We start from the raw sequence: 11,551 nt of genomic DNA on the forward strand, positions 1-11,551 counted from the left end.
ATCATTCTGAATGATTCAAAAATAAATTAAATAAAAATACATATTAAATACTTGTAATATAATACTTTATCGAGTTTTTATAAATTGATTGGTTCTTTATCAATTAACAATCACAATCCCAGTTTTAAAATACATTGCCAGTTTTGTAGTTTTAAAACCAATCGCATTTGTGGTTTTATTCATTCCGAAGAATATCTTGTTAGGTTTTTTTTATAACATATTTTTTTTATAGTCATTGTCATTAGCTTGTTCATTTTTAATTACAATTGTGATTCCTTCTATTGGTCAGGACTCAGGAGTAACACGTCATTATAATCGGTCTAGTTGGAATGGTGCACCTACAAAAACCCTCAAACACGTTGGTATTTACAATAAATAGTCATATGCTAGTGGAAAGGTGGGGGGTCACGACTCGCTCCTGGACTGCAGGGCCCCGTGCAGCAGCCACTCGCGTCCGCCAGGCTGCTGGCAACGCTCCAGAAGCTTCTCCAGCTGCTTAGCCTGCTCCGGCAGCTGCTCCTCTTGGAGAATTCCGGATATTTCCTGCAACAAGGCGTGCCGCATTAAGTTGTCCTCATCCTCGGCAATGTGGCGTCTCACGCAGGCCACTAGCTCCTCCAGGTGCTCGTCCACGGCACCGGGGAAAAGCTGTTCCATGGCGGCGGCCAGGTTGAACAGGTACTCGCGATTGGGGCCACTGGGCCCAGCCGAGCAAAAGATTTGCTTGGCGATGCAGGGCACTTGCCACACATCTCCGGCATAGGAGTCGTTCGCCTGTGTGGCCACGTACATGATCACCTGGATGGGTTCTCCGCCGCCAGCGGCAGTAGTTGGGTAACCGTGGAACTCCAGGCTGCACCGCTCGTAGCCATTCTTCTCCCGGTAATCAAGATGATCGAGAACGGCTCCCTTCTGACTCGCCGCAATGCGATATGCAACGCCGTAGACGCGGTCCCGGCCTGAATCACCCGGCAACAGTGTGACCACGCGGCCAGGACGCTCGGGAATCCCGCGGTGATCGATGCTGTGCTGGTAAAAACGACGTTTGTAACCCCTAACAAAGCCGCGCCGACGGTTTATGTATGGGAAATCGGCCTTCCACACCAAGGACCCGTAGCCAAAGATCCAGACATCCGCGTCCGTGGCCGCCGGCGGCTCCAATTGATTGCTGGCCTCGGAATCGAAGCTCCGCAGCATGGAGAAACCGGTGGATTTATCTGGCTCCTTGGTCTTACATCCGTTTCCCTTGGCCGCCAGAAGGACATCCGCAAAGAGCTCGTTGTAGATGTCGCCGGGCAGCTGCTCCGGTCCCGAGCCGGCGCCTCTCAATCCCTGTAGATAGCCCAACATCAGCTACGGCGCTCCGTTTGCCAAATAAAATAATTGTTACAAATTATTAGTTTAGCTTGGCAGTTTATCGATAAGTAAGAAACAGCTTCAAAGTTATCGCTGTCAGCTGTTAGGAGCTTACAGGGTTGCCAGAGTGCTCGGTCGGTATTTCGAAATGTAGATAAAAAAAATGGTTGATGATTTAAATAAAGTTTTATTCCAATGCAGTCATGTTTTCGTAATAAAATGAGATATTGGTGGTTTTTTGAAACGATATAATACGTAAAAAGTTCTCTGGAAACTACAGTTCTTCAGTCCTTGAAAGTAGAAAACAGCATGTGATAAAATGTACATGAAAATGTATATTTAATAAAACATGAAACTGTTTTACACTGCTTGTTTTTTTTTATCAGAACCAACAGAAAGCCTGACAGCTCTGCGCTCTGTTAAGCGAACAGCTGTTTGTCGCTATCTCCATCCCGCTCGCTCTTTCAGCGCTGCCACAGCAACAACAAACGAAGGCGTAAACAATCCGATTTTGAATTGGAATTACTTGAGAAATAACACCCCGGAAAGGAAACGACACGACCCCCACCAAAATGTCGGGCAAGGACGATCGATCCAAGGAGTGAGTGCAACGTAATAGCAACCGACTGTTCGACGATTCAACTCGAACTTTATTTCGTTTGCAGTAAGCGCAGGAACATGAAGCAGTACAATCATCATCACAAAAAGGATCAAGGACGATCCACCACATCGTCGGGATCTCCGCCACCCACCTCGCGTCGCAGCATGGTGGACGTGGCGGATTCCAGCGACGAGCCAAGGTTTGCCAGGCGTGGCAACTGGCAATCTGGAGGATCGGGTCGCTCCCTGTTGACGCCGCAAAGGAACAGGGACCTGCTGGACACCCTGCCCAGTGACACCGATGAAGTGGAGCATATGGGCCTGGACGGTGCGCCCATCGATGAGAATGCCCGTGCCCAGTTGCGGGCAGGTGACTTCCAGCAGTTGGCTCAGTTTCCCAGTCTCGGCGGCGGTCACTTCACCTTCGGCTCGGAACGCGAGTGGGCCAACGTGGCCGAGGGCCAAACAAAGCTGCACACCAAGGCGGCCAGTGGTTACTTCACCCTGAACCTAACCCGCCTCAATGCGGGCCTGCAAACGATTCCGTTTTACAAGCGAATGGATTATCCAGCTGGCATGTTCACCCGGGCGCAGATCATCGCCCAGGAGGAGGCCGCCGAGCGGGCCGAAGCTGTTTACCAGCAGCGCATCCTAAAGGATTCCAATGGTGGCTCCAAATCTCGAGCTGCTTCTGCTAAATCCAACAAGGAGGCGGCAGCTTCGGCACCGGCGGAGAAACCGTCAACAGCTGAACCCGATGAACTCGACGAGCTCCTGGCCATGACCAATACACAACTCGATATGGGTTCTGGCATTGGACCCATCACAATGCCCATGCCCATGCCCATGGTGCAACCGGCCACGCCTTCCTCGGCAGCCAGCAAAAACGAAGTGGAGCAGTGGTTGGATTCCGTATTGGACGAGTGAGCTAGCATCTGAATATGGATTAGATTAGAGTACTTCTCGGATTGATTCCAGAGCATTTTCAACTATGCTACGCTTACATGAGATATTAAAATCACTCGCTTGCCCTTGAAGAGTATATCACTTGTGTGACTTAATAGTTTTTCGATAATTCTAAATCAAATGCTAGCGCCTTTTTACATTATAAATTAAATCACTGAATGCTTAGCTTAAAAGCTACATGTGTTTTCTATAAGGGGGAATATGATATTTCCCAATTGCATAAGGTAAACGCTTAGGAAATTTTATAAAAACAATTCAATAAATATCTTGTTTATGGGCTCAAGATAGATTTTTGCACCTTTTGCGATGTACTAGTGTTGTAAACTAAATTTGTATTAAACTACTTTGTCCGCTATATTACATTTATAGCAAGGCTCTTTGATAAAAAAAGCTAAAAAAACGTATAAATAGACAAGTGAAAAAATAAGCAGATAAATTTAAATAGCAGTTAAGTTTTATTTCGATTTTTTTAACAATTCCATTTCGGCAAACTTTAAAGTATTAATGGAAATTGTTTACTATTGTGAGAACAATGTGGATATACATATTTGTATGGTTAATGTTCATTCCTGTTGCTCTCCCATGTCGAGAGTAGGGCGTTTATTTCTTGGTGGCATTTCACCAAGTGACCATGCAGAAGCTGCATTAGCTCGCAAACGGCCTCCAGAAGCACGAGTCGCTCTCCCAGGCGTCCCAAATCCTCACTCTCAACCATTTGGGGACGCATTTCCTCAACGATGACGATTAGCCAGCGAACCAAAATGGCCGCGTCCTCCTTGGAGAATTGCATCAATTCTTCTGGCACACCGGTCTCCTGGCAAAACTGCTGGTTGTGGCCACCCAGTGGGCCGACAACCAAAAGGCTGGACACCAAACGGACCACCAGATGCAGGGCATGCATATAAGATTGCAGATAAATCCGGGGATTCACAACCGCGGCGACGAGGAGCAGTGTCCCAGATGCACGCAGCCGGTGCGAGTCCAGGCCCAAGTTCGAGAGGCGATCCAACATGGCCCAGAGCAGACAGTTTCCAATCACGCGGGCCATCGTGCTCAACGGACTGGCCACTCGGCAGCAATGGATTAAGTTGAGCATTGTGCCCGAATTGTTGGCATCCAGAAGGTCCAAAATATGCACGCATATCTGATGGATCTGTTGCGAGGGCATAGAGAGGTAAATATGATAATGAATATCTCTTAATTTTTGATTAAATTTATTCCAGATGGAATATTTTGATATTTCTATAAGAAAAAAAAATGTTTGTTGTCCATCTGACTTTATGTTTTTTTGTCATAAAATGTTTAAATATTAATATTTTAATTTTTCTGGATGTACGTTTAAAATATTAAAGAGCTTTAGTCAATAGTTATTCTCCGTTTCCACTGCCATTTTCAGCATTCTCGTTTTCAGTACTTTAAGAAAGTTTTTGAGCATATTAAAAACCATTTTATTTATTTTAATTGATAGTTGTAATATTCGAGAATGTGATTTTTTTTTACAATTTGGTATTTTAATTATTTTTTATTTAATTTTGGTGTTTCCAAATGTTTTATTTTTTAAAATTTACATTTTTTGAAAATTGCTTTGTTTTTAAAGTTATATTGGGAACCTACATGTGTTTCCTCGGCGCAGGCTAGGTAATCGAAGCAGCTTTGCAGGAAGAGTGTCCTCTTGACCAGAGTACCTGTCATGTCCTCGTGATGGAGTAAATATACCACCATTCCGGTCACATAAACCGATGCCAGTTGCTCGGCTCCGAATTCGATCGCTTCCTGGTTTAGCAGCTCATTGAATCCTGCAATAATCTGAGGGAAAATGGAATGCCAAAAATCCTTAAATACATCTCACCTCCAGAACGTTGTTGGTTCCATAGATAAAATAGCATTGATCGCGAATGACAGAGTGGCCCAAGGTCTGACGCAGTTCCTCCAAACTGAATCCCTGGGGTCGCACAATAGGACTCATGGGCGATTCCTCCAACTGTTCCGAGCACGAACTAAAAAAGGGGGTATAACTTAGGGGGCAGGAAGAGGACGCCTTCAAGGATTCCCCTTCCCATCGCCTGCAAATTAGTGACTGAAAGATGTGTGCAAATGGCCAACGCTATTTTAATGAGCTCCCCGACATTTTGACATGTTTGCAGCCGCACTTGGGTTTCCGGCAAAACAAGACAAATACAGTGGACCCAAGAAAAAAAAATTTAAAATTAAACAACTGTTTAACCACTTTTTCTGAAATTTTTTTTTAAGGGTTCACTTTTTTCGAAAATGTGTAAAAAATAAAAATATTCTGGTTGAAATTTGTGTTAATAAATAAACTGATATTTTAATGCGAAGACTTGAAACTCTTTGGTGAAAAAAAACCTAAAAAAAATATTAAATTTAAGGGTTTTTAAATTAAATAATTTATTTATTTTGCTATTTTTAATGGATCCTTACTGTAGTTTTGTGTGTGTGTGTGCCTGCTTGCATTTGTTTGTGTGTATTTGTGCTTGTCCTTGCGCTGTTTTCGAAAAGGCTGGCAAAATGCAAATGCACGCGCGATGTGCGCATTTTAGCATAAAAGTCACCTGGCCTCCGTTTCCGCCTGCTTTTCCTTCTTTTCCGCCTGCCACGCCCACTGCCGCTTGAAGTTCCTTGCGTACTTGGGGAAATATCTGCTCATTATGCATTCATATTTCGCAATTACTTGTACACACACACACACACACACACACACACACAAAAGAACGGGCGGTAAAAAGCGCAAAAGGTGGAAGCGAGATGGTCATAACAGCAGCAAACCGTTAAGTTGCTGTGAACGTTGTGTGTGTGTGTGTGTGTGTCTCCTTCTCTTTTGCTTGGGTTTAGCTTTAGCTTTCCTTCCTTTCCTTTGGCCTTTTTATCGACTCTTTTTTTTGCTCCCTATTTATTTTTTTTTTTGGCCATATTTTGCACAGATTCCCATTGAAATTTCCATATTCACATTTTAATTATGCGTTGGCATGAAAAGATTAACAACTTTTTCAGTCAAGACACTGTACATGTTGCTGTTCCCTTTGTTGCCTGTTATGCTTTTCTTTTTGCTTTTAATTATGCATATGTACATTTTTGATTTATAATAGCGCAATGGCAAGAGGTGGCCAAAATAACCTCTCATTCTAGATGCAGTGTGGTTATAACTGTTGGCCAACATAACCTCAAATTTCTATCCGGTTGTTAAAAAAAAATTGTGTGTCGGTAAGTTTTTCATTGCCTTACTAAGCCACTTATGCAAATACATAAGCTGCGGTTATCGATAACCATCTGATCCGTTCGGAATTAGCCCACAAATCTGCTGCGACAAGTGCAAAAGCCCAAATTCCCCTTTGGCACTTCAATTAGCCGCGATAGAAGCGCTTAATTAGCGAGGGTTGCTCAGCCAGATGAAGGGAAAACGCGGTCCAGCCCAATTACAGTCGAACATCGCTAAATAACATTATCTTTCTCACAGTTGTCCATTAGATTATGAATTAACTAGTTCTAAAAAAATTGTAACTCTGACTCTTCCAAAAAAATTATTAAATTAAATTATTATTCCTCCAATAAAATTATTAAATTTAAGAATTTACCATGTTTTTCATATTCCATCTAGCGTTTAAAATATATTTTACTGTAATCTGAAAATTGTGACAAGCAAATATGCATTCATATTAATTGTACACTTCCTAACCTATCGTTATATGGAAGAATAACTGTGGTAATAAATACTAACAATCATATCGGGTACACTTCGAATGACAATGATAATAATCAAGAACATTATGATGATGACAAGTGGCGGGCAGCTACCCTTTAATTTTTGGGGTGGGACCGACCTGATGAGACGCTTGTGTGCGGTGTTTGTAACCAATCTGTGCATTTTACGCCTAATTTAAGGCAAATTGTTGACATGAATATGTACACAAAGCCCACCCCACATTTCGCTCAACACTTTCCAAACCACCCCCTCCTTCATTCACTTATTTTCCATTTTTTTTTTTTTTTCGGCCTTTGAGGCCGCGGGGCCTGACAAAAGCCAACAGATTTTCTTGTCATTATGCGCTGATTTGTGCAGTTTGAAAGGGAATCGGGTTTTGGGATTTGGGATCTACCACCACCACCACCACCACCACCCCCCACAATCATCTCCTATAGGCGGTTTACTTTTTGTTTGCTAATGAAGTTGATGTTTACACAAACGCCGAATATGAGGTATGCAAATGATAGCCAGAGTGCAAGTGAAATCAGGCCCCTTTCCACCCACAAGTTATGACGAGCCTGGGAAATTTAAGAAGTTGTTGATAAGAATATGAGATGATTGAGTTGATTTTGAGGGAAATTCTAGTAATCATTTGATATCATGCATTATTTGGTCTAGACTGGGAAATTGAGGAAGTTTATGATAAGAATATGAGATGATTGAGTTGATTTTAAGAGAATTTCTAGTAATCATTTGTCTTTTAAAAAATGTGAGCATGATAGAATTTCAAATATTTCTAATTTATATTTTTTTAAACAGATACGGTTTCGAAAATAAGCATATGATTAAATGATCATTAGGAATTTTATACAATAACTGACTTTTATAAAAGTGTATTGTTAGATTGTTGAAAATTTGTAAAATAAATACATTTTGAGAGCGTTTTCGTTGTAACTTGGCTCAAACAAGATATATAGCCATAACTTTCTATCCTATACTTTCTATCCCTAGTCAATTTGAAAAATAAATTTTTATACCCTTGCAGATGGTATTATAATTTCAGTCAGAAGTTTGCAACGCTGTGAAGGAGACTATTCCGACCCTATAAAGTATTTTTTTTTTGTTTTTCGAGATACAGTATTGGCTTAAAATTTAAGAATTACGTTTTGAACTTTATTTAAATCGACCGAGTATAGCTCCCCATGGGAACAACCGTAATATTAAAAAAATAAATGAAAAAAATTTAACCTTTCTATTTTTTAATTTTTTCTTTTTGCTTTCTAGTTCCTTGTTTTAGTTATTTTTAAAATTTTGTAAAAATGACCAAAAATTATATTTTTTAGCTGTGAAATTTTGAGCAGATAAAATTTTGAGCATTATTTCTAATAAATTTCATCCTGGCTTTTTGTGTATTTTATGTGGACAGCTCCTAGTCTGAAAACTATAAAAGGGAGGTATTTTTTCACAAAAAGAAAAAAACTTGCTACTGTTAAGAATATCTTCATAGTGAATATTATATAACTGTCTTTATTAGACTTTTAGTCAAGTAAGGTTGTGTGCTGTTTTATAAGTGCAAGCATATAAAATTTGCAGTTTGGCAAACAAAGCTTTCGTCTTCGTTTTGTTTGTTACATTATCCAAATTGTTAAAATAAGCTCAAAATAAAAACAAATGTGAAATAATAATGATAAGGTATTGGTGAATATCTTAGTTTATGACAGTAAGTATACAATTATTTAATATGACACTTATTTTATTGCACTCACTGATTCATTGTTCGCTTGTCCAACAGATAGCAACTGATCGGCGGAACCAGGCCCAAACTTTCCCGTGGATTTTTGTCCAAGACCCAACCTGTTTGGCCCGGCTTGAGTTCGAAACCGTGAGCGATCCCATCGCATGTTCGATGGCCACACAATGGGACACAATGGGGCACAATGCGGCAATCAAGGATAAAGATGCCAGATAGCGGTGTGGATAAGGACGAATAAACAAGTGTGGCACGGCCCGAGGCACAAACACAATTTGTGACAATTTTCCAACCGGATAATGACAAACATTTTAATCACAAAATGAAACTGGAAGCAGGAAGCAGGAACCACCACCAATGGGTTGTAGCAATAGCAGTAGCTATAGCAGTAGCTGTAGCAGTAGCTGTATCTGTAGCAGTATTACCCACAAATTTTCACACAATATGGCAAACATCTCCGAGCCGTTCCGTCCTTCGTGGTGCTCGCCCTCGCCCCCGCCCTCGCCATCACCATCACCCTCTTCCCCTCAACCGGAAGTCAAGTGTGTCGAGTCCTCTGTGTCCTGCCCATCCACGATGACATAATCGCCCCTCATCACAATCATTATGTCGAGTTGCTGCTGCGGTTGCCCGGATTTCACTCCCTTTTTATTCCTGCCCTCCGGTCGGGCCACAGCGGGCACAAATTTAAATCGAAATTGGTATATAATGCGATGGAGTAACTTTCAGTTCCTCCCCTATACATACATATATAGCTAAAGTCAAGTGCTTACCGCCGCATCTTCATTATTTCAAAAATAACTTATGCGTCCAAAAATAATCTAGTCGAATTTCTGCAGATCTTAAGATGAAATTTAAACATGGTTAGGCTTTTCATTTCCCTTTTTTAATGTTGGGAATGTTTTTAAGATTACATCTACCTAGTATCATAGGTACATATAAATTTAATTTTAGCTTAAAATAAATGTATATTTTTAATTCCATTTTAAGTATGGAACAGTTCTGCCGACACACGGGTTTCACTCATATATTCCATTTGGTTCTAAAAATACTTAAATTAAATGATTTTATTTGTGTTAAGCTTTTGCAATGTTTACATAATTTACATTATCTGACTATTTTATACAAAGATAAATTTTCTTATTTAAAGTACGAACGCTATTTGAATGTTTTTTAATTTGAGAAACAAACTTAACCTTGCATTAAATGTTAAAACGGTTTTGAGCATAAAGTAAAATGGCGCTGAAAAGTATAATACATTTTTTTGCATTGCGATTTCCGACATGTGACTTTCGCTTGTTGTTTTTTAGAGCAGCAAATAATGCCAACTAGTTTTATATTTTTCCGCCTGGATGCATGCAAAAGCCAAGAACTAACTTTCCCTTCTTTGTGCGCAAGTTCTTCGCTTTTCCAATGTTGTGCAAAGTTGGCAAATGCCGAGAGCTTAATGCAATTAATAACTCATTAAATAAATACAAATCAAAGTGGACGGCCAGCTCAAAGGAGACGAGGCGGAGAAAGAGGAGCCTTTGTGCACAAAGGATGGCTGCGTAAAATGTACCAATTAAAAATGCAATTCAGAACTCAATGGCTGCGCAAATGAACCGCATGAATGTGAGAATTTGCGAAAAGATGTGAAAGAGCCAGAAAATGTGAATCTATCTGCTGCAAGTGGTTGCTCCGTCTGAATGATGGGGGTTAGCTGCATTTTATTCATTAAATTACATTCACATTTCATAGACAATTTCATGGCAGCGCTTACTCGCTTTATTCGCCATCCCTTTCCATTTCTCTTTCTCTTTCCATTTCCATTTGCTTTTGCTTTTGCATTTCCATTTTCTATTCTGCCATTTTTGTGTATTTTTGCCCGCTCTTCTTTGGCTTCTCCGTTTGTTTCCGGCGGATCCCTTCAAGTGTCTTTTTAATTAGCGTTCTGTGCCGCTCTGCACCACTCGAAAACTACTCTGCCCGCCAGATTTCCCCCCTCTGCTCGTCTGCCCCTTTCTCCTTCTGTATCCTTCACGGTCTATCCCTCTCCCTCTGGCCCCTGGCCCTCTCTTGCTCTCTCGCTCGTTAACTCACTCACCACAGATTCAATTTGTGGCTAAACATTCCTCCTCCTTTTTGTGTAGCGAGCTAAATGGGCATGAAAATATAACTGTAACTACAGATGGACCTCTGTAAGGTGAACTACGATACTTTGCACCGCCAGCTATAAAATATACAATATACCAAAAAAATTAAAATTTAGGAAAGCAACTTATTGTTCTTGGCCATTTTAGATCTTAAACGCGAGTTCTTCAACCGAAATACATTCTGCAATCCAAAGCTCGGAACTTCCTATCAACTCATTTTTTGGCTGTCTAAATATCTCTGGCGGGCATTAACTCGTAGCTAAAACTTGTTGGGAATTATAAGAACCCTCTGAGCGTTTTAAAATCCATTAACCATTAATGCACGTTCAAAATTTTGTAAATGTTTTAAGATACACATTTTCATGTTGGTATAGGATGAATGGTTGATTGTCGCTTGTAAATTGTTACCGATTGTTCGTTAATAATTTCGATTGTTAAGTTTTTATTATTAAATCTTTAAAATGTTAATTTTGAATATTACAGCACTCCAACTGCATCGTTCATTGCATGTTTGTTTTCAGTTTGTGCTAGGGAATGTTGACTGTATATGACGTTGCTGCCGTGTCCTCAGTGGCCGCCTCTGCTGCCCCGACGCACTGTTGCCATCCCTTTTTGGCGCACGCCCCCGCTCATGCGCGCTCTGCGCTCCGTTGGCCCGTTATAATTGCAGGCAAAGTTGTTGCTTGTTTTCCGGTTGGCTGCTCTATCCTTATCCTTGCTCTCTCTCTTCCCTCTCTTTCTCTATCTGTCTCTGTCTCTCTCTATGCCTCTTTCTCTTTTAGCCCCATGCTAATAATATGTATGAATCGAGATCGAGTGGGGGTCTATATACAGATAGAGGAGATATCCTGCTGGTGGGTGGGCATATGTCGCGGGTTATTTGCTATATAGCGACAAATTGATAACGTTTTGTGCGATTCGCTCAAGTTGATTTTCAAGCATGACTCACAGCTCAGCGATTGCAGATGGGCGAGCGGCATTTAACCGTTACAGTGCGTTATGTTCATACTTTCCTTTGTGCATTTATAAATACCATATAGATAC

General features: G+C 40.9%; 4 protein-coding genes across 5 annotated transcripts in view; 2 read left to right on the top strand and 2 right to left on the bottom strand.

Annotated features, from left to right (window-relative positions):
• LOC128264553 (uncharacterized) overlaps positions 1-11,551 on the top strand; it is a 230,872-nt gene that overhangs the window by 139,902 nt on the left and 79,419 nt on the right.
• LOC128264575 (putative glutathione-specific gamma-glutamylcyclotransferase 2) lies at positions 142-1,436 on the bottom strand. Its single transcript, XM_053000132.1, has one exon. The coding sequence runs from the start codon at positions 1,348-1,350 to the stop codon at positions 406-408; it is 945 nt and encodes a 314-aa protein (XP_052856092.1). The 5' UTR covers positions 1,351-1,436; the 3' UTR covers positions 142-405.
• Positions 1,797-3,106, top strand: LOC128264577 (uncharacterized). The gene is made up of 2 exons (XM_053000134.1): positions 1,797-1,957; positions 2,022-3,106. The coding sequence occupies exons 1-2, from the start codon at positions 1,929-1,931 to the stop codon at positions 2,881-2,883; spliced, it is 891 nt and encodes a 296-aa protein (XP_052856094.1). The 5' UTR covers positions 1,797-1,928; the 3' UTR covers positions 2,884-3,106.
• LOC128264572 (uncharacterized) lies at positions 3,405-8,403 on the bottom strand. 2 transcript variants are annotated; one of them, XM_053000129.1, is made up of 4 exons: positions 8,389-8,403; positions 4,772-4,919; positions 4,537-4,728; positions 3,405-4,075 (listed from the first exon to the last, which is right to left on the bottom strand). In XM_053000129.1, the coding sequence occupies exons 1-4, from the start codon at positions 8,394-8,396 to the stop codon at positions 3,479-3,481; spliced, it is 945 nt and encodes a 314-aa protein (XP_052856089.1). In that variant the 5' UTR covers positions 8,397-8,403; the 3' UTR covers positions 3,405-3,478. The 2 variants fall into 2 exon arrangements, with proteins under 2 accessions (XP_052856089.1, XP_052856088.1); XM_053000128.1 differs by lacking the exon at positions 8,389-8,403 and adding an exon at positions 5,493-5,634.

Source organism: Drosophila gunungcola, unplaced genomic scaffold, assembly GCF_025200985.1.
Source record: "Drosophila gunungcola strain Sukarami unplaced genomic scaffold, Dgunungcola_SK_2 000074F, whole genome shotgun sequence".
NCBI classification, from domain to species: domain Eukaryota; kingdom Metazoa; phylum Arthropoda; class Insecta; order Diptera; family Drosophilidae; genus Drosophila; species Drosophila gunungcola.

Excerpts from the sequence above, each read along its gene's own strand:
- LOC128264575 (XM_053000132.1), bottom strand. The coding sequence starts at position 1,350 with ATGTTGGGCTATCTACAGGGATTGAGAGGCGCCGGCTCGGGACCGGAG.
- LOC128264577 (XM_053000134.1), top strand. The coding sequence starts at position 1,929 with ATGTCGGGCAAGGACGATCGATCCAAGGA. Across the intron at positions 1,958-2,021 it reads AAGGACGATCGATCCAAGGA|TAAGCGCAGGAACATGAAGC; the intron begins GTGAGTGCAACG and ends TTTCGTTTGCAG.
- LOC128264572 (XM_053000128.1), bottom strand. The coding sequence starts at position 5,587 with ATGAGCAGATATTTCCCCAAGTACGCAAGGAACTTCAAGCGGCAGTGG. Across the intron at positions 4,729-4,771 it reads GAACCAACAACGTTCTGGAG|ATTATTGCAGGATTCAATGA; the intron begins GTGAGATGTATT and ends ATTTTCCCTCAG. Across the intron at positions 4,076-4,536 it reads CCTGCGCCGAGGAAACACAT|ATCCATCAGATATGCGTGCA; the intron begins GTAGGTTCCCAA and ends CCCTCGCAACAG.